The sequence below is a fragment of the Porites lutea genome, chromosome 11 (assembly GCF_958299795.1).
Source record: "Porites lutea chromosome 11, jaPorLute2.1, whole genome shotgun sequence".
NCBI classification, from domain to species: domain Eukaryota; kingdom Metazoa; phylum Cnidaria; class Anthozoa; order Scleractinia; family Poritidae; genus Porites; species Porites lutea.
This window is the reverse complement of record NC_133211.1, coordinates 16,910,247-16,932,508: the sequence shown is the minus strand read 5'-3', so window position 1 is coordinate 16,932,508 and position 22,262 is coordinate 16,910,247. Positions and strand designations below refer to the sequence as shown.

Below are 22,262 nucleotides of genomic sequence, written 5' to 3'. Positions count from 1 at the left end.
AATTACCCACGTCCATCCTCGCCTTAAACGAAGATCTTACGAGAATATCTCAGTGGTGCTGTAAAAACTCTCTTTTGATTAATCCGGACAAAACTAAGGTTCTAGCTGTTGGATTACCACAACTTTTAAAGAAACTGTCATCATTCAGTATAACACTTTTTGACAAGGAAATAACACCTGTGCCTGTCGTTAAGGACTTGGGTGTTCTTCTCGACACACGCCTCAGTTATAACCAACATATCACTGAGATTGCCTCTAAATGCCTTTTTAAATTGTACCAAATTAACAGAATCAAGCACCTCCTGGATAGGAAAACACTTCTGTTAGTAATAAATTCATTTGTCTTTAGTAAACTCCAATATTGTTCAACTGTCTGGAGTAATACCAGCAGCAGCAATATTGACAAGTTACAAAAAGTCCAAAACTTTGCTGGGCGAATTATTCTGGGACTAAGAAAGTATGACCATATTTCGGATGGGTTGCGATCATTGAAATGGCTTCCTATTAGAGAGAAACTCATTCTAAATGACGCTACTATGATGCACAAATGTATTAACAAGCTTGTTCCAGACTATCTTGCTGATATGTTTAAATCACGTTCTCAAGTCCATAATAGACAAACTCGATCATCTGGTGCTTTGGATATACCTTTATGTCGCCTGTCAACAGGGCAGCGCTCCTTTGCTTTCAGAGGAGCCAAACTCTGGAACTCCTTGAATGATAACATTAAGTCCTTAAAATGCCCCAGGAATTTTAGACGTCATCTTGCAAATGTTTTATTAAGTTGATATATTATATTATTGATATATATTTTGTAATTATAATATTATTGTATTTACATTCTCAATTAATTTATATATTTGTATTTTTTTTATTCTATTGAGCTGAAAAGCCCACTTAGGGAGCATCAATAAAGTGTATGTATGTATGTATAGCACATTATGGGAGACACAGTCGAACGCTTTCTGGAAATCTACCAGCACTATACCAGCAACTTTATTTGAATCAATGGCACTCCTCCAAATTTCTGTCATATGTACTAGCAACAGCTCTGTAGAATATCCTCTCCTGTAAGCCCATTGTTTGTCTGTAATTAATCTATTTTCTATAAACGCATGGTGAATGATCGAATCAGCAACAATGGTTTCAAGTATTTTGCTCGGAACACTGAGAAGAGATATGGGGCGATAATTTCCGATTTCAGTCTCGTCATCCTTTTTAAAAACAGGATTGACTCTCGCAGTCTTCCACTGGCTAAAGACGTAACCACCTTTCAAACTCATATTGTAAAAGGAACATCAACGGGGATAGCAATACATCTCCAGCTTCCTTGACTATTTTCGGTAATATGTCGTCGGGTCCTGTCGCTTTATTTGTTTTGAGATTAGCTAATTTTCTCTCAATAGCCAAAGGCGATAGTGCAATGTTATTGACAAAGGAAACAATCTTAGTTGACGTGGCCAGGTGAGATAGATATTGGGGCTGGAGGCTGCCAGCCAGTTTCTCTCCGATGTTAGAGAAGAAATTATTGACTAGGTTTGATTTTTCTTTGTCATCAACTGCGAGCGATCCATCCTCTCTTTTCAATGGGCCTATCGCTTTCCTTAATTTAGGGTTATTCGCCTTTGAAAGCAGGTTCCAATACTCTGGAGTGGTTTTGACATCAGCTAATAGATCTTTAAAATGCTTAGCCTTGGCTCTGCGTATATCAGCTGTGATTTCATTTCTAAGTTTCTTATATGCAGCCCATTTGCTAGGATCCTTTGTCCGGTTTGCCTCTTTGAATAATTTAAATCTGAGATTCATTTTGTGCCTAATTGTGTTGTTAATCCACGGAGCAGACATACTTCTCACTTTCACATCCTTAAACAGGGCGTGAGCATTGCATATATCTTTAAACAATTGTTCCCATCCCCAGAGCGTATCGTCTTTGTGATGAAAAATTTCCAAGATATGAAAAGGAATCTTTTCAATATCAGCCTTAAAATTCGCTGCAATAAAATTTTTAAAGTTTCTGGTGCGAATAATCTTCGGCGGTGGTCTTTTGCTGCCCAATTTAAGCGCTGCATACACTAGGCAATGGTCGGATATACCTAGTGGCATTACTCCTATGCATCGCACAACATCCACCTTGGTGGTAACAATAAGATCAATCAGTGACTTTGTGGTATAAGTTATGCGGGTTGGTTCAGCAATAACATTTTGCATATTAAAATCTTCAAAAAGCCTCAGCAAATTCTTTGTCTTAGATGTAATTAAGGTGGAGCCAGGATTGTTTTGGGCTTCCAACATGCGGCAGTTTAAGTCACCAAGGACGAAAATACTGTCTGTTTTCAACCAGGCTTTCTCAAGAACGCCGTGATAGTTTTCAAAGAAGTTCGGAGTTTCGAGTTCAGATCGGTAAACAACTGAGAGTAAAGTAGTGTGGGCAGGGAGTTTCACCTCTATCCATATGGCCTCAATATCTCTGACTAATAAATCTTTACGGTGTACAGCCGCTAGATGTTCAGCATAGTACAGGGCAACACCTCCTCCTTTGCATTTAGTTCTGTCACGTCGGATAAGTTGGAGACCGTCTATTTGCAAGAAGTTATCAGGAACAGAAGAGTCCAGATGGGTCTCAGAAATTCCCAAAATGTCAAATCCACATATCCTCTGCAGGAGTCTTAATTCGTCAATCTTATATCGAAGGCTACAAATGTTCAAGTGTGCAACTCTTAGATCTTTGGATGAACAGTTCAAGATCCTTGAGAGGTTCTCAAGGTAATCTTTGGAAGCTAATGTCAGTTGAGAAGCCGGTTCAGTGCAAGAGTCATCACCATGAGGAGTAAAGGAGCCATCGCTGGAGTCTAAATTGCTGATGTCAGCAAAAAGTTCTTAGGGTAGATATACAAGATGGACAAGTCCAGTCGAAATTCTGTGTGTTTTGCAATCGTCGGTATTCACGAAGCGAAATTTCGCCACATTTGATGTGACACCAATGTTTACACACATCACATTCAATAGCTCGGTTATAACTACGGACATTCTTCTGACACACGGAGCACACTGTAATAATCTTGCTGTTGATAGCAGGACCTGGATTAGATTCAACGTCTCCGCTAATTGAAATTCTTGTCAGAGTAAAACTGGCCTCATGGTTTGGATAGAGTGAAATGCGAGCGGATAGGTATCTTCTTCCACGTGGCTGAGAGGTCCAAGTTGAAAATGAAATATTTCGCTTAGGACTTTGAAGGTATCCATGGAAAGTAATTCTGCAATCTAACTCCCTACTAAGTTGGCTGTATGAAGTAAAAGAAACCTTGTATAGGCAAAGGAAGACGTAAACAAGCAAGGAAATGGTGGAGCGAAGAAATCTTCGACCGGCCGCCATACGTGCCATATATCTATCGACTATTTACCTTCCCTTATTTTCTGTAAAATCGTCGAGGTCCAGAGCTTATGGTAACGAGTGGTCATCTTAGTTTCAATATAGAAGTGTGACCTCAGAAAAGACTACATACATACATACATACAATGCTCGTCAATTAAATGAATTGAGTGCTCTACGAAATACGTTCTACCCAGAATACAAGTATTTACATAGCTCCCGCCCTACAGTTGAGCTCTGTCAAGAATGAATTTCCAAGTGATCGGGCATGAAGGACTCCGAGCCGTATTCAATGAAGAACATCCCACTGGCAAGTAAAACTGCGTTTCTTCAAACACTGATTGCTAAAACAGAATCCTTAATTCAACGTGTGCACTGGAAATCCTTCTTTTTTTTCTCAACAAGAACACCGATGACACTACCAAAGAAACTTACGGATTTAAATCGAAACGGTCTTCACCACACGTAAAAGAGCTCAACGAGTTTGAAGACTGCATGCTTGACATGATACAGCGAGTTGAATTCAAGACCAACACCCAAAACGAACTAGCGTATTCATGTCCCCACAGAAACAGATACGTACTTCAGAACTCTAGAGTACATGTAACGCAACTAAGACACAATCCATCTGTTACCTAGATACAATCTCTTAACGCACCCCTATAACAACCACCCATATTTTACTGCCAGCTTTTAATTTTAATTTTAACGGTCAATCATTGAAGTTGCCTGATGAGTGTGGTCCTACAATTTCGGAAACTCAAGCGCCATTTTGAAGCAAGAATTTTCTCCCTACCCCAGGTGGTATTTCATTGTCCAGTCGACAAAATTTATTTGAGGACCTACCCCCGCTGCGCATTTTATTGACACAAATTTCCACGTGACCAGCCGCAACCAGGGTTTTTTCTCGAAGCAAGAGAGAGAACCTTGGGAACGAGGTTGACGTTCGCTGAGGTCTGTTTGTCTTCGCAAAGCGTTCATCTTTTAAAAGTGTGCTGAGTCTTCGTAAAGCGTACATATTTCAAGACTTTGCTTAAGGTGTACTATCGATGTGTGTTTTCTGAATCAAAGCGTTCATCTTTTAAAAGTGTGCTGAATCTTCGTAAAGCCTACATGTTTACTGAAGAGTTTGCTGAAGGTCTACTATCGATCTGTGTTTAATTAATCTTCCAAAGCATTCATCTTTCCAAAATTTGTTGAAAGTTTACACCCTGAGTAAAATGTTGCCTTGGATTAAGCCTTTATATTTTTCTTTGGAAAATGCGTGCGACTCCTGGTGCGTGCATCAAACCGGGTTGTTTAGCTTGGCAGCCGTTGGGCCACAAGGTAAATTTACCGGCGAGTTTTGAAGTTCGGCGTCCGTTGTGCCACAAAGTAAATCTACTGAGTTGTGTAGCTAGGCGGCCGTAGTGTCACAAAATAAATCGGCCGGGTTGTGTAACTAGGCGGCCGTTGTCCCTCAAAGTAAATCCACAAAGATGCGAAGCTTGGCGGCGCCATTCCATCATGACTTGTGATATTTTCGGCACCGGACAAACGACATTTTAGCTCTATGTTATTGCCAACGAGCAGCCTAATAGAGCCGTGCGCGATAATTCCAGGGGCAGAAAAAATCTCGAATCGATGTAACATAGAGTAATGTAAGGCAGCCATGACGTAATGCAGGACAGATAATGCATTGTTTTCGAGCGCACATGTGATACAGATCAGAGAATCTACGAGCCGAGCGCGTGTTTGTGAGTCCCGTGCTCATCTGGTCTTCAACCAATCGTCGGGTGGATCATTTCCATCCGACGCGATATCTGTCGCATTTTCCCGCTGGAATTTTTTATTGCACGCCACTAAGAAAAATAATGACACTGCGAAATTTTTTTTGTCTTTGAAGTAAAATAATTCGGAAGGCTTCATTGGCGCACCATAATTTTTTTCTAACTTTAAAAAGAGACCAAATATAGGCCTGAACGTTGAATATTCGCGGACTTTAATATGATTTTTCGAGGATTTTAAGCTTGCTTATAAGACCACTAAATTTTACGCAAAATGGCTTGTGCACAACTTCGGACAATAACACGAACTTCAATATCTCGAAAAATTTGTTTCGTTAAGTCGGGATTTCAAATTCTTCATGCATTAGAACAGTTTAGTTCACTATTTTCAAAAGACAAATTAAAGGGGCACACATACACCAAACCCATGATCCGCCTTCCCCGCGCATGTCGTGGGAGAACTGCAGTGCGGTTCCCAGCCAACAGATTCCACATGTGTTGTGTGGAGCTGGCGCTTGATAGACTGCTTTGCACTCACCTCGGCAGTAAGGGGTTTTTGAGACGCATGGCTGTGCGCATGCGTGAGGTACTGACTCGGCCGTGGGTTGGTATATGTGTGCCCCTTGCTTTACTTTTGCACTAATTACAGTGCAGTCGAGTTAAGTTCAAAATATTTATCATCAATTACTGTATTTGATGACCCTTAAACAAATTCAACAGCGCGCGCGTATAGGTAAAATCTTTGCTCGTTGGCACTAAGCCGCGAAAGCCATAACTAGTTTATACGGAAAAACGTGACCAGCGCACAGTATCGCCACTCAAGTCACTGAAATCAATAATATTCGACCAAATTACTGGAAAAGTTACTGACGTATAAGCCGCACACACATTCCACTGACGGCTTTGATAAGTCCCTTGAAACGTGTGGTATTGAGGTGTAGTGTAAGTGAACAAGTATTCAAAGACAATCATTGTGCCCAGGCGTTCACTACAAAAAAATGTGGTTTTAAGTCGATCTTTAATATCATCACAAGTTAAGAAGACTTGCCAGTAACGGTTTCATTTTATAGTAAATTTCAGTAATTATCTACATGTGGAATTCCCAATAAATAACTGAATTAATGATTATATCTAAAACATTGTCAACTGTTTGCTTTTTAACAATACCTGGGCCGGGTTGTTCAAAGCTGGGTTAATATAACCCAGGCGAGGAGGGTAAGTGCGAAATTTGAATTCAGATGTGAAAACTTCATTTTGTCAACAAGTTGATGATTGAATGCTCTTATAAATAACGGAGAAAATTATTCAAAAAAATGTTCTTGAACAACTACGCCCTGTAGAACATCTATTGCACTAGTAAAACAAAAAGTTCTTTTTACACGCCCGACGCACTCTGGCCAGTGTCTCCTCAAATTACAAGCACTTGAGACGAACCATACGATATCACTCTGATCACTAGCCTTGAAAACCTTTTCGTAACGAGACACAGTATAAATAGAGGTTTCACTGTACGCAACCCTTCCGTTCAAAATATCCCATGATCATAGTTATCTATCGCAAGAACCATCCCTCTTTCCCTTCAACTGCTACCTGTACGCCTGACAAACATATCGAACGCACTCTCCTAAGCTCTTAGAGTATTTACTTTTTGCCGTCTTCCTCTTTTCTTTTTTCAAAGCATTCGAATACATGTTTTGCTATTAGTTCTTATATTTTAGCATTTCCGCTAGGGGGGTTTATTAGAAACATGAATATTTTGTTAGGTGACATTCTACCTGGGGTGGAGGGGGTGGGGGTTGTGGGAGAAGGCGAGAAAACTCCTCCCCACTTCTCACTATAAACCTCCAGGCTTACATTTGAAACCATGATGATCACATTTCCATTGCAGTAAGCGCTTGATGTCGACGATCTTACGGAAAAATCACTAGAGGACTGCAAACACGGCTATAAAAAATGCTATATTTTTTTCTTCATTAGCTTTGACCGAAAACTCTGTGAAGAGCTGGCGTTTATACTTACTGAACAATTTGAAGACAAAGAAGATGCTATTAGGGAACTCACAAGAAAATCTGATGAGAAGAAACGTTTACAGGCAGAAAAGAAGGCTAAAAAGGCTAAAGATGCAACAGAGAAGGAGAAGGAGAAAAGGTAACCTTAAAAATAATTCCGTAGTTGAATTGTAACTTAAAGGGGCTGCAGTGTCACCGCTATCTATAGCTCAATCCACCGTACCTAAAAAGATGGCGACTGATACATTTACCCACGGTTCTTAGCGCATGAAAACCATAAAATTGCTCGTAAAAACGCACAGAGAAGTTTTATAAACTTCAAACCTAGGATAGGCAATGTTGATATCACAGGGACGAATTTCCCCCCCCCCCCCCCCCCCCAAAATATGACTTTATGTGTAATTTGCCGTGTTAGGTTCGAAAGGAATTGTGGTATAATGTACAGCCGCCATCTTTTTCTGTACGGCGAATTAATTTTGCCAATTACGCTTCCTTAAGCGCTATGGAACTTGTGAAATTAATTGTAAACGACAAAATCACAGCTTCTTCACGAACAAATATACATCCACAGCATTATATCAAACGTTACAAACAACAAAAATGAACTCTGAAAAACTGTTAGGCTAACTCGTTTTCAAAAACCCGCTAACAATTTTAATCCGTTTTAATGTTCTTTAAGTTTGTCCATTCGTGCCTACTTTTGTATTTTCCGGGGTTTTTTCCCTGTTTTAATGTTTTGAACAATTATTTTTGTTTCACTCAATTCGGTAGCAGCCTCTACTGTTAAAATTAAATTTTGATTAACCCTTTCACTGCCAAATATGACCAAAGGCAAATTCCACAAAAATCCCAAATTTCACAGTTGTAAAATTTTTTAAAACAAATAACACCGCATGAAAGTACTTCCAAAGTTTCATTTGAAAGGTCGCACCATAGGATTTTGTCCACAGACGTAAAAGTTAGAACCACCTCACAAACTCCATCATCTACTCTGGCAGTGAAAAGGCTAAAGTCGTGACACAGCTCCTTTAAAAGACTTAGCATAATCCGGCTTTACTGTGACCCTACATCTCCATTGTCATCAGATCCAGCAGCCAACAAGATAAACTAGAAGAAGAACAAGATGAGCAGAATTTGCCAGATTTGGACGAACCTCTATCAGAATGTACATTGTCCTTTACCCATGGAATTGGCAACCAGGTAATAAATTTGGTGGAAACCAGTTTAAATTCTGTTCGTTCCCGTTGATTCTCTTCCGCCAGTAGTTGAATTGTATCAACAAGATACGGATTATTCCTTTGAGTTTAACTAGGGTAAAGTTTGCAAATATATGAAAAAAAACTGCTTTCTTAACTTTTACAAATCTAACACAAAAATTGAAGAAGATCTTTCACGTCTCATTAATCTTTCTGTAAAGACTTTTACACCGTTTGTTCAGTTTGTCGATTTCCGACTCTTAAAAGTGTCTGTCAACTAGAAACTGACGCCATCGTCGTCTTCATGGAATGACGCAGTCGAGCCCCTATGGTGTCTTGGTACTTTTACATACCAGTTCATCATTAAGCAAGAGGCCACAAAGCAGTACAAAAAATGGTCGAAAGATCGAAGAAGTTTATAGCTAAGGGCGAATGGTACTTCATTTTTCTCTATAGACCGTCAGAATTCTGTTGAAGCAAAAAGTTACTGTGCAATTTTGGTTTTTGTTTCATCTCTTTACTTTGCTTTTTCTCAGGGAGTTTGTATTTCATATTTTATTTTTTAGGAGTTGAAGAAGATAATGCATCGCATACGGGAAATTCCCAGTAGAGACCGGTTCAAGCGTGCGTTGAGGCGAGGAATAAGCTTTCATCATGCTGGAATGAAACACAGAATTCGTACGGTAGTGGAGATGCTCTTTAGGAAGAAATATCTTCAGGTAAGATAGAAAAAACAAAACTGTTAACAAAAAGGTACGTAATATAATCCTCTAGTTTATGAGGGTGACGTAAAATTCCAGTTCCTATGTGTACGCAGTTTCTATATAATTTTCATGGCGTGTACTCCTCTTTCAGTACCAAAAGGGGTTTATTTAATTGGGGCGGATTTAACATTGCGTTCAATATTCCGAGTTCAATGGAGCTTTTTGTATAACCGGAAATTTGCAAGAACTGACTATTTTTATAAAACGGCTGATGTTTGGCCATTAGGGTTCTGAGGTGAGATCAACTAGTACGCGTAATGTCGTTTTCAAACAGTAAATTTAACAGTAATCTTAGGGAAAGCAGCCTCATTTCTAATAGAAAAAATACTTTGCAAAAATACTTTCGGATTACTCCAGTGCTTTTTGTTTCTTTTGTAGACAATTCATGATCAGTTGTTCGTGATAAAACTAACCTAGCCGGAGAGTTCTTCCCCAGTACCAGAGATTCGGCTCAATTAAGCTTTTCAATCCTAACATTCTTTAGGAGGTAGGAATATATTATGCAAAGGTCCTTTCTTGGCGTAGGATTGTATTTTGGTTATTCTCAATCCTTAGGTCGTCTCGGCTACAGGTACTCTCGCCCTTGGGATCCATATGCCTTGCAAGACCGTTGTGTTCGCTGGAGATTCTCCGTTCTTAAACTCTTTGATGTATAGACAAGTAAGTAGGCCACGCATGGTAGAATATTGAAACTCTTGTCGATAAAATGTTTAAATAGCTAACCACTCTTGACAAAAGATGAACAGAATTGTATGATGGTGGTTTAGCGGCTTGCGCACTGGACAAATGAGGGTCGGTGGTTCGATTCCTTATCTTTGCCGTCGTCCTGTTTCCTTGGATAAAAGACCTCGCCTTGTGCCTCTCTAAGCCGCACTAAGACAGTGAGGGGCTCACGCGGCTCAGTGAGAAGCTCATGCAAACGGTATGGTAAGTACGTTACACTTAAGGCCACATCAACCATCCAAGGACGGCTGTTTTAAATATTCTTGTTAATATTCACAATCACGGCAGTTAGTAGCCCCAGGCAGCTCTCTCGTCAGTAGAGGCCTTTTTTGCTGTTACGATGCCGGGAAGAGTGAATAAGGAAGTGGAATATCTGTTAGAGCCTCTTCAGCAGAGTAGGAATCAGGACGTGAGCCCATCCTAACAATTAACGCTTATTACCTAGGGTAGAGCTCCACGGTAGCCTACAGTATTTACCAGCCTGCAGGAATGCGGTAGCGCGTGCGCCTCAGTTGGCCTTTTGGTTTTCTCTCTGACCACGTGTATGAATTATTACCGACGTGATTATACTTTGTGGTTAGCATGTGAATTGATGGCATTGAGTGTAGGGTAAGGCGAATACCCGTAGGTTACGGTGGCTTGCAGGGATAAAACACTTTCCAGAATCCAAAAACACTTCCTAGAATCCAAAACACTTCCCGGAATCCAAAAACACTTCCCAGAATCCAAAAAAAACCTCCCAGAATACAAAAACTTCCAAGAATCGAAATTACATCCCAAAAACCCGAAAACATATCCAAGAATCTAAAACACAACGTTGGATTCTGGAACGCGTTTTGGATTCTGGAACTTGTTTTGGATTCTGGGAGGTGTTTTTGGTTTTTGGGACCTGTTTTGGATTCTGGAAAGTGTTTCTGGATTCTGGGAAGTGTTTTGGATTCTGGGAAGTGTTTTGGATTCTGGGAAGTGTTTTGTTCCCTATGAGCCACGGTAGTAGGTACTTAACCCTACAGAAACTTCGTTAGGGTTCAGCAGTGTGGGATCCCTGTAAAGCAGCGCAAACAAGCTTTGCAAGTACAACACATTTTTTTCTTCTATTCAGTTTACATTTAATCAATATATTCTGTTTTGTGACCGCCTATGGCTAATGGTAATGTTCCCTCTAACTACAAGATTCAAATAGTGCCTGTCTTTTACAGATGTCCGGCAGAGCGGGCCGCAGAGGTTTTGACCCAGTGGGCAATGTGATTTTTTTTGGAATTCCTTACCGGAAGGTTCAACGTCTCATGACAGCCAATATACCGAAGCTTGTTGGAAACTTCCCTATAAACGTTTCGCTTGTTTTGCGCCTGCTCCTGATGACGTCAACAGGAGACGACAAACCAGATGCGCTTACCAAGGTAAGGTGATGTCAAGGACACCTATTCAAAAGTTACTTGCTAAATCAAAGATAACTTTTAAAGATTGAAATGTGGAGAGAGAGTTGTCAGTTGAGTTAAAAAGCTATTAACCAGTGCTTTCAAAGCACAGTTAATAGTTTGCGATTAAAGGAAGATGCGAATGTAACCATAGTTAGCATTGCAGGCAAGTACTTTCGGTTCTTAGTTGCTGGAGTGCTTTGAAAACTAGCTTAATTTGCTGTTCTCCTTCGAGGGTAAAACTAAACTCTCTGTAAAGATGACGTAGTTATCGGGAAGACCGCGTTTATAAATTAAATTAGTCTTTTGGATGGTTTGCTACTGACAGATTGTAAGTTTTATTTATTGTAGGCTCTAGCACTGTTATCACACCCATTCATCTGCAAAAAGCATCCCGAAATGGAGAGTCAGGTCAAGAAACATTTCCTCTTCAGCGTCGAACTTCTTGCCAGATTGGTGGGTAACACAAGATTTCATATGCCCAGCATGTTTTTTTTTTTTTTAAGAATGCAGAGAGGGGGCCAAACTATACATGCCAAGCAATTATTATTTAATGGAGAAACGTTTATGTTTCATCTCAGGGTCTCATAAACAAAGACACTGGAGCACCACAAGAGATGTCGGGACTCGTGACTCATCTACACTACCACGAGCCCTCTAATTTCGTCCTAGTGAGCTTTCTACAAAAGGGCCTCTTTCATGAGCTTTGTGAACCAGGCGAAAATGGTAAGAGAACCAAAAACGTTTAAATTAGTGCTTGACGACTAAATGTTTATTTCACCAAGTTCCTTGTTGAAACTTCTAGCAGAGTGATAGTCTAAAAAAACTAATATAATATAGGTTCTACATGGTATGCACTTTTTGAAGAATCATTTTGTCTCCAATTTATCATTACAGGAGGATTTTCTGAAGACGTCATGAGGTCAATGGTTCTTATACTTAGCCATTTGTTCGGTCGAACATTCCTTCATTCTTCTTACAAGCGATGGGTTCCCTCTTGTTCAACCTCAAAGGTACAAGTCTCTTAATGTTGGTATCATTGGGTGTTGTTTGATTGACAGGGGGGCTATCTTTTGCCCATCAGTAAGTACTGTTATACACCTTAAACCAAACACTTTAAGCCTTACGTTCACTTAAAGCTGACACAATAACTAAGTCTAGTATCCAAGGACTACAGACTACACTATTTGTATGCACTTTCTTTAACAGGTTGTTTTGAAACATCTTCCCGAAGAGTTTACTGACGCTCTTCAAGATTACAACGCTGAGGTTACAAAGGTTTTCAGCCAGTATCTAATTACTGTGGCAACAGAGCATGAAAGGCAGCGAGGAGAGGAAAAACAACTTCCCTTATCAGGAATAGGTAAGAAGAAGATAATCCCTATAGAGTGGAACAACTGTCTATTATATGCAGCATCAAACCCGACTTGTTTTAAGATTGGTTAAGGGGCTCTTTTAGTCCCTACATCGGTAAGAAAATGCTATTGGCTTTAAAGAAACACTGTCCCAATTAAACGCTCGCGCGAACATCCATTATCCAGACGGTGACGTCAAGGTGCATTGTGGGTTTCCAGGCAACCGATTTTGCGGCCTCGCAAGTGAATCCGATGAGGCTTGCTTTAATATCTATCGTTTTGGTTTTGGCCATTTTAGGAGTCGATAAGTGCTTTGTGCGATTTCGAAGGCAAAAGTACTTTTAAGAGAACATGGAAGCGATTTGGAACATTAGCCTCAAGACATGAACGAAAATCGAGGTAAAAGAACACATGTTTTGTGTCCCACTTCGCAGACGAGTTTATACCGAGTCGGTTTAGTTGGTCATCTGTGTTTTAAATGCGATGAAATGCGTTTAAGTTGGTTTTTTTACCTTCAAAACACACGTCATACTCGTGGAAAAACCCTTACACCTGTTCTTGGATAAGAACGTCTTTGCTAAGTCGCGTCATGATGTGCCGTTTATACGGGATAGTTTGCGTCTTATTTAAATTTTTTTCTAATGAAAGACGCGTCTTATTTTTCCTCGTATAAATGGCCCTAATGTGTAAGAGGTCCCGAGTTCCAATCCGGGCGGAACTTATTTTCCTTTTCTTCCTACTTCTTGCCGTTCCCCAGAAGTGCTTCGCCAGGTCCTGCGATTCACGTATTTCTAGTGTTATTATTCCATTGCACTCGTTTCCCTTTACATTCATTTAGTGCCTGTTTGGTTGATTTGTCTGCCGTACTGTTACAGGAGGTTTAATTTACTAACACGTCGTTGCAAAACATCGTGCTTCTAGAAGTCCGCACAAAATCTCTACAGTCACATCCATGTCTCAATCATGTGTTTTCTTCTTTTTTCGCCACTTCCACATTTCCCATAATGCACCTTATTTGCCCCCCAAAATTTTGCACAACCTTTGTTTTTCATTTCTCCTGGGTATTACAGCCATCCCAAGAGATTTATGCAAAATTTTGGGGGGCAAATAAGGCGCATTATAGGAAATGTGGAAGTGGCGTATATCTAGTATTTTATTGTGCTTTCAGAGTTGAAGCATTCATAGTTGGTTTGCTGATCAGTAATCCTACCCGGCAAAAAATGTAAACAGTTATACAGAATTTTTATTTATTTTCTGTTGTAAGACTGATTTTTTTCAATTGTGTAAATGAAGTTAACATTCATTTATTCATTCATTTATGCTAAGGGATTTTTGAAGATTCTTTAACACCACTCGCATCTTTTTAATTTGCGACATCCTGTCAAAAACTCAAAGTTTGGTACATGCACAGTAACTGGATTGTGTTCCTTTAACGCTTCTCAACTGCACACTCAAGAAAATTAAGGCATGGGTCATCTATTTAATTCCTCAAAAACAGGGAAGTGGTCTATTAAAGTAACTTTTTAAACTTTCAATATAACACAAATTGACATAAGGACAGATAAGACTTCCTGGGTATAAGTTCCATAACTTTGAATGATGATTGGAGTCATTAATTGTCACGTCACCCATTAAGGCTATTTTTAGCTCAAAATCTATTGAGCAATATGACACCACTTTTCGTTACTTTCTTTAAGTTGCAGTTATCGGCATAGTAATGAGACTAGTAGGTACATCATTTCTTTGGCCGGGTCTTTTAAGTTAATCTTTATTAAAGACAGGGACGAAATCCGAAAAGCGTTTGATAATGGGACTGGGTACTAGTACAAAGTTCCATTTGTTTACACTTTCAATAAATTATTCAACAAAGCCCGAGCACAGATGTGTAGTCGTTCATCTAGTGACTTGTTTGGTACCAATTTCTTTGATTAACTGCTATCATAAACTGGTGCCATTTCTAATTTAAGTTTTCTCCCGCGCAAAATGGCCGTCAAACGTCACGTGACCTAATTTGCATATTCTTCTACACTGAATCGGATAAACTTTTGAAATTCATTATTTTACTCAAGTTTTGCCGCTATAGGCCTTAATTAATCGTCAAAATATAGAAAACCCCTCAAATTTTTTAAGGAAATTGAAAAAACACCCTTGCCTTAATTTCCTTGAGGAAATGATTGGGTATCTTATTTTACACACACAGATCTGTAATTTCTATAAATTCATCTTTAACTCGTTAACTTGTAGATTACGCGTAGCGTAAGGAACAAGTTATTTTGGGCAATGCGATATGCAAATTTGTCACTCAGATGTAGACACCTTTCGTAAATCAGTCGGCTCCACACGAAAGCGCTTGATATCAAAACGACAACTGCCGTAGATCGTTCCCGTTCCGCGATGGGCTGATTTTGTACATTTCACAGGAGTCACAGGGCGATGTACTCATGTTGACTTTGAATGTTTGAAATTAGAACTATGGCCAACTTTGAGACAGAAGTTTATGAACTTTTGAAGCTTTTTGACTCGTCCAGGCGATAAACATGACGCCGAAAAGATCAGCAATTGCTGTCCGACTCCCAAGCGAAGCTGGTCCAAGCTGACGATTCTGCCGCGAGTCTCACGATGTTTTAACTTTTCACACGACATGCAGGACTCCCAATCTCATGGTTTTTAGTGAAGTATCATTCTGAAATGAAATGTTTCTTTGTTCAATAAAACGGAAATGTTCACTGTTGCTGTAGCCTGTTCCAGGCCCTCAGATAGTGGGGAGCGGTGCGAAGTAAAAAGGAGCGTGAAAAAATAAAAGCGAGGGAGGAGGAGAGGTGAGAGAGGTTCCTGCACCTCTCTCCCCAGTCCCCCTCTACTTTTCATCGCTTTCTTTACTTCGCACCGCTCTCCACTATCTGAAGGCTTGGAACAGGCTACTGTTGCTGAATCGTAAGTGATTCTCCTCATGTAAATGCCAAGATCGAATCGCAAGCTACAAGAGACTTCGCGACGGTTTTGCGAGACACTTGTCGGCCATATGTTCTTCAATGGCGACGAAATGAGTTAAAGAACAACTTTAACTGTCAAAGCCATGCTTGTTTTCCTTGAATATATCTTTCAATTCTTCATAAATAACGTTCTACCGGCTTTAAACAGCGTCGATCGGCAGAATTTCATGGGCGAAAGTGTTAAATACGATTAATTTATAATTAAAAGCTACACTTAATGGTGGCTGTCGTCGTGGCGCAATGGAGAACGCGTTGACTCTACACGTCAATGGTCCTGGGTTCGACTCTTGCCGTTTGAAACTTTCTTTTCTTTTTTTTTATCTTTGGTCCTTTTGTTTTGTTTTGTGTTTTTTTTCCTAAGACATATTTTCATTTTTTGACAAACTTAAAATATACCAGCAGACTAATTGCAGGTTAATTATCAGCTTTTATTTCTAAAATACCGTAATCAATAATCCACAAGTTAGCCTTAGGTACCCTTTGATTGACAGATCAAGTTGCTTGCATTTAGGCGAGGAAGACACCTCGCTATATCAGTCATAAAAAACATGAATCCCATCGACGTGCATTCATAGACCAGCTCGAACAAACGAACTTTTGTGTCAACAAATTCATTTTTTTAACAAACAATGTTTTTCATGTGGTGTCTTTTCTTTCAACGAAGACGCGGTAAACTAGGCAACATGTACAGTGTTCATCTCGGTCAACTGCCTTCTTGTCACAGAATTTGAGATCTGCCCTCAATATATGAACAGATCGATTTTTTTTTAATAACATAGGGTATCCAGTCGTTTAACTTATTTTGTAGCTAAAAAGCAACGTTCATATGGACTCGTCGTTTGAAATATAACCATCAATCCGATTCCATATTGCAGTATTCCCAGATCAAGCGAGCATTAACCTCAGTGATGAATATGGCATCATCAAATCGCTTGGACGCTCTTCTATTATGTACACTGCTTGCTCATCATTTGCTGCACTATCAGGAAATTCAGACTTAAAATTACATTCTGAAATTCAAGAAGATGATGAAATAGGAGAAGATACAGAGGACGTAGACTGGGATCGGGACACCACAGACAAAGAAAGAGATGATAAATTTGACAGTGAAGATAAAGAAGACGATGTTGAAGCCATCGATCATTTACTTAAGGTAAACAATGCTTTGTTATATATCGTTTTAAGCCAGGATAAGTTCAAAAGGGCTGTCCCTTTTGATCCCTATAACTGGCTTCGTTTTGCTCATAATTTCATTTGTGTAATGATTTTGAAAATAACCGCTTATTTTCAAGCAGGAAAGATTTCTCCGTGGGGCAACCACGATGGCCACGCGCCGGCAGTGAACGAAAACAGGCGAAAGCGTCACTTAAAACGTGAAAAGTGAATTCGCGCTGTTCCAAACTTCCTCAGTACTATTCCACGTTGTTCAATTCGCCAACAAGACCGTGTCTAAGTTCAGAAAATTTACAGAACTAAAAAGACAATCGTTGTCTTTTGTCGTCTTCCATAAAACGTGAATTTATTAGAAGTTTCACGTCGCAGTCGTGCAATGGTAGCATACAAATGTACCAAAAAGAGTGCTGCAGGTTGAGAGTAGTTGCTTTGTTTATTTAACCCTTTTGCTTTTTTTGCCGTTATCCACGTTACCATCGCTGTTGCTGTTGCTGTTGCTTAAAGGGACACAGTCAGCTGATGCACATGCGCATTAAATATCACTTCTTAGTTGAACTGCATGTCACGACGCGCGTGAAACAAAAGCGTATCCGGAATACTCTAAACAAACCTTGTAGAGTTGAACTAGTTACAAGCCGAAATCGTGATTATGGGCCCTAAGCCACATCAGAGCACTCATTTTTGATATGCCATTGAGAATTCACCGATGGATTTTTCCAGGGAAGCCAAACATCGACGAATACTTCCGAATTCGAACATCAGTAGAGGTTAGAAATTGCACGAAGTCTGAGTGATTGTACTGTGTGGAAGGTTCACGGTCGAGAACGCTTGATTTTCCAAATATATGTAACCTATTCCATCCATTTTCCAAATAAATATAACGATTATTTGCTCGTCCATGTTACTGATTCATTTCTCTCGTTATTTTGGTAAACGAAAGCGATTTCTCCCGCCTGGCGCCTACGCGTATCTCACCTCTTCTTAACCAAATATGATAAAAATAATGTAATAGGATGAGTAAAAGTTTGCTCAAAAAGAGATTTTCAGTAAAAGAAGGAGGATCGAATGAAACACTAGGTAGGATTGAAGCGGATTTCTAGATGTATCGGACGCGTAGATTTAATTTCGGGTTGAGGTAAACGCTTTTCAAACTGGGAAAAGTAGTGTCCAGGCCAGCGCGGTCCTATGACTGACTGTGTCCCTTAAGCCAGGCCGGGAGACCCTTGACACCCGTAGAGATGGGAAACAGGCTTAGACAAAGTCTGAGTAGATTGTATACTCCCTTTGGCGTTAATGGTTATGCAGCTCATGTGAGACTGGAGAGCAGGGAACTGTGAGTGAGGCTTATCCAGATATTTTCTAGTATGTAGCCTTCGTTCAGAAGTTAAAAGGGGAAGGGGAATTCGGGCGCGCGAGGAAGGAAAGAAAGGGGCGAAGGAAACTTGCCTCTTCTCTCGCGCGCCTGAATTTCGCTATTCCCTGTTCCTCTTGCCATTCGTTTACATCAGGAATTAAACAACCACCGTCACCACCATTAAGTCCTTCAGTACTGCCCGAAAAGTTGTCTGGGTATGCGCCAAAATAAGGAAGAAGGAGAAATTCGGAGTTCCGTAACTTTTCCCTTTAGATTTTTTTAGCTGGTATGTTTTGTTTTGCCAATTTAGACCACATATTATTCTCTAGGGAATTTGGCCTTTCTGTTTTCACTAATTATGAATACATTTGCACGTGGATGCACGTTCATAGGATGATACTTGAAAGAACAGTTCTCTGGGGTACGATCACGTGGTCTTAAATGGGAAAACAAAGCATAAAAGCTAAAAAGGTCTATTCATTTACAGATAAAAAAAAGTGCATGGCTACCGGTACCTCTCTTCTCCCCACCCTTCTTGGCTTTACAATAAAAATGACCTTTACCATGCAGATTGTTCGCCAAGATGTATACACGGACATGAACGTGGTCCCAGTTCTTCCCCCGAAGAAACGCGATTTACTCGGACGAGTACAGCGCCTCAATTCTTATGCTTTAGATTTCTTCAAGCATGGATCTGCCAAATGCATTGAGAAAGAAAACAGGTTTGTATTCGTAAGCATTTAATTATTATGTTAAGGTATTTGTAGTGACTCTTACATTAGTTACAGTCAGCTGAAGTCTTGAAGTAGTTCTTCAAAGACACCTATCTCCAAAACTGCAGATACCAAATGATTTCATAAACGGAACCCTAGCAGTGATCCCCAAATACGTGAAGAAGAGACACACTATGCAAAAATGGCTGCTGCATTAATATTGTTTTGTGTAAATAAAAATTAGCCTGACAAGCCTCGTTCTCCAGTACAAAATTCAAAACCATACATTATCTCAAGCGAGGCTAGTCAAGCTAATTTTAATTTGAACAAAGGAATATTAATCCAGCAGCCATTTTTGCATTGTGTCGATGGCACGTGGATCGATGCTAACTAGAGTCATTTTAATGAACTTACACCGTGGCAGGGCTGGCTCAGACGGTAGAGCGCTGAGCTGCTCAACGGGATGTCGCGGGGTTGAACCCCGGGGCCGCTGCTTCCCGTAACTTGGATGACCAGGCAGAATTACTGATTCTCACATTACGTCGTCAAAATTCAAAACTAAAGAATTATCGATCCTCCTGAGTTTTTACTTTGATGAAGTATAGGAAGCACTGTCCTTATTAAAATCATGAAATAAAAAATGGGGGTCACCGTACTCGTTTTTGCGGTAGAGCTGCAGAAAGTGCGCACCAAATGAATTTTCCTTGATTTTTGAGAGAGGACTGGGGCGAGTTTCAAAATAGAATGTATGCGAAAGGGGGAAGAAAGTATTAAAAAATCCGTTTTTAGAGAATTTACATCAAGATATCACATTTAGGACACAGTGTGATAAAGAAAGCGTTTAAATGAAAATCAAAGTGAATAAGCACAAATTAAACATCCACTATCGAGGTTCTCCGTGAGGAAGTCGAACTCAGCAACACGCGTACTGCGTACGTTATGCACATTCCCACCACATTGAGTCTCACCTCGGCAAGAAACAACCGCAAGCAAAAATTGCAATAGTGTTTCTCTTCGGTCAACTTCATTTTAATAATGTTACTTCACATGCTCTTTTTTACGGAGGCCATCTTGTTATGCGCAGTAAGAGATGCGCAGTGCAAAACCAGGGAATCACCTTAAAGGGTACTGTCGTAAGCGGACAGCTCTACTAACGGCCGCCTTCACAAAACGCCGTTTCAACTCCAGTACATACTCTGTATTTTTTTTAATTCCGTAGGGGGCCGAGGACACTTTCAAGGTTTACGAGTTAGATCTTAAGCTCCCGTAAGCAGATGCCCGAAATGAAATCTCATTCGCCTCTGAATCTTTAACAGATCAACTTCATATCGCTGTTCATCATAGTGAATTTATATCAGTTTTATTGTTTGTTTGTTTGTTTGTTTTTTTCACATGTTCATACCCACTTGAATTTTCTGCTTGTGATTCTGAATTACATCGTCAAAACAAAAGTATAGCCAAAAACTAACAACAGTTTTTTTTTACATTCCTATAATGTATATTAAATATATATAGCTGGGCAAGCCCGTAAGCGGCCATTTAACCCCCTCCAATGGCCGCATACGAGAACCATGGCCATAACCAGCCATCACCAGTTACGGACACCTTTCAGTTACGCTTCCCGAGGGTGTCCGCTTACGAGAACTTCCATTGTAGGTAAAATAACGTTTAACATTCTTATGTTTCTGTCATAGAATCAGGCCTGGTGAAGTTTTCAATGCTTTAAAGGACTTTTATCTAGTCATTAGGTCAATCAGGTACGGAGGAACTCTTAATAATTCTTTACACAAACCAACCGGTCGATAATCTCCCGCGTAAAACTTAAAACAGTAGAAATGATGCATCGCCTCAATTGATTTTGAAGTTTAAAATTCTCAAGAGGAATGGTACAAATACGATTATTGATCTTTACATATGTAATGAAACTTTAAAAATAATCCCCAATCCTGATAGGACGTTGCACTATTAGTATTTCTGAAAAGAGATCCCGATTTACCAGCCAATTTTCGCGCAGTAAGTGCTGCTTTGAAGACTCTAATTTTTGCAAAGGTGTCGTTCAACAGCGCAAATTTTGAACGCTATTTTCTTGAAAACTCCATACAAGGAAAAAAAACTTAGGGAAATTACTGATTCTAACCAGCTCTTTGATTTCAGTTGGCCATTTGCATGATGGCGTAATTTTACTACTATGACCAGAATCCTTTTCGTTTTTTCTTTCGTATTTAAATTCGGTTATCCCAGCAAAATTATGAAGGATTCTGGTCGTGGTAGTAAAATGATGTCATCGTGCAAATGGCCTAAATGGTGTCTGTATTTGTTTAATCAAGTGACTTTTCATACTTGAAAGAAACATGCATGTACGTACTTCTCAACAAAAATTAACGTCTTTCAATTCTTGATTTGTTTTTTAGTTGTTCATTAGAGGAATTGGGGCCTGAAACGGACAACGTGGTGCTTGCGTTTAAGCAGCTGGCCGAAGAGTTTGGAGCGAAATTCAGGAAACAATATGACGTTGACATTTAAATTTCTCCCTGCCAAACCACTTGTATGGACTTAAAGAGTGCCTTAATATTGGGTAACTTTTTTAACCTGCATCAGCATGGCTCCAATAAGATACTTTTTCAAAGAATGCTGATAGGAAGGATCTATAGCTTCATTTATTTGTTCTACTATTTCAGGCTATGAAAGAAGAAAAATGTAAACATTCATATATAACACTTTTCAGCGTTACCGAAATGTCATTTTAAGAGAAGTGCAATAATTTGGTATACAGCTGAGTGAAAAAATGTTGTGGCTTAAAAAGTTTAAACCATGGACGATGAGACCTAATGGTTCATGGCTAGAGGTTTATTGGCATCGCAAATTCAAAGTTCTTTATAGAAAGCTTACATTATCACGAGTTTCTTGTGCCGATGTATTCCAAAAATTTTCAAACGGTTTCCAGTTTTCTTTATAGGCGCTAAGCCGAAAACTTCACCTTTGGAGATATGCTTCTTCAAGGATCTCTCTAGCTATAGTTATTTCTCGAGGCACATCGCCAAAGTACACCGTTGAAAATCTTAAGATGAAACCCAAACGTTTTCTGGACAGAGTAAACGAAAAAACGGCATGTTTCAAAAAAAGAACTCCGACCCGTGATTTACGCCCGCACCAGAAGCTCGTGATAATCAGGATAATGTAAGCTTTTCTAGAAAAAATATTGAATTTGCTTTGCTAACGTATGCCCATAAATTCTTGAAACCCCATCGTTTCGTGGTTTATATTTTTTAAGCTGCAACGATTTTTTCATCAGGTATATAGGGCAGTTGAGCAGACGGCTCGAGAACTTTTTGAGGCTGTTTGGTCCAGAATAAATAAATTAAGTAATTTATTATTGTGAATTGAATTGTCAATAAACAGTAAACTGAAGAGGCACGAGTTCAGGACTA

At 39.7% G+C, this 22,262-nt stretch overlaps 1 protein-coding gene across 1 annotated transcript in view; it reads left to right on the top strand.

Moving 5' to 3' along the window:
- The window catches only part of LOC140952900 (probable ATP-dependent RNA helicase DDX60), a 53,224-nt gene extending 30,973 nt beyond the window's left edge, over positions 1-22,251 (top strand). The window contains exons 25-37 of the mRNA XM_073402347.1: positions 7,114-7,284; positions 8,231-8,345; positions 8,908-9,060; positions 9,661-9,765; positions 11,028-11,228; positions 11,598-11,702; positions 11,828-11,972; positions 12,144-12,259; positions 12,456-12,609; positions 16,470-16,747; positions 18,692-18,843; positions 20,529-20,591; positions 21,246-22,251. Of these exons, the coding sequence (XP_073258448.1) occupies positions 7,114-7,284; positions 8,231-8,345; positions 8,908-9,060; positions 9,661-9,765; positions 11,028-11,228; positions 11,598-11,702; positions 11,828-11,972; positions 12,144-12,259; positions 12,456-12,609; positions 16,470-16,747; positions 18,692-18,843; positions 20,529-20,591; positions 21,246-21,357 (1,870 nt within the window). The 3' untranslated portion in view covers positions 21,358-22,251. The remainder of the gene's footprint in view (positions 1-7,113; positions 7,285-8,230; positions 8,346-8,907; positions 9,061-9,660; positions 9,766-11,027; positions 11,229-11,597; positions 11,703-11,827; positions 11,973-12,143; positions 12,260-12,455; positions 12,610-16,469; positions 16,748-18,691; positions 18,844-20,528; positions 20,592-21,245) is intronic.
- The last annotated feature ends 11 nt before the right edge of the window (positions 22,252-22,262 follow it).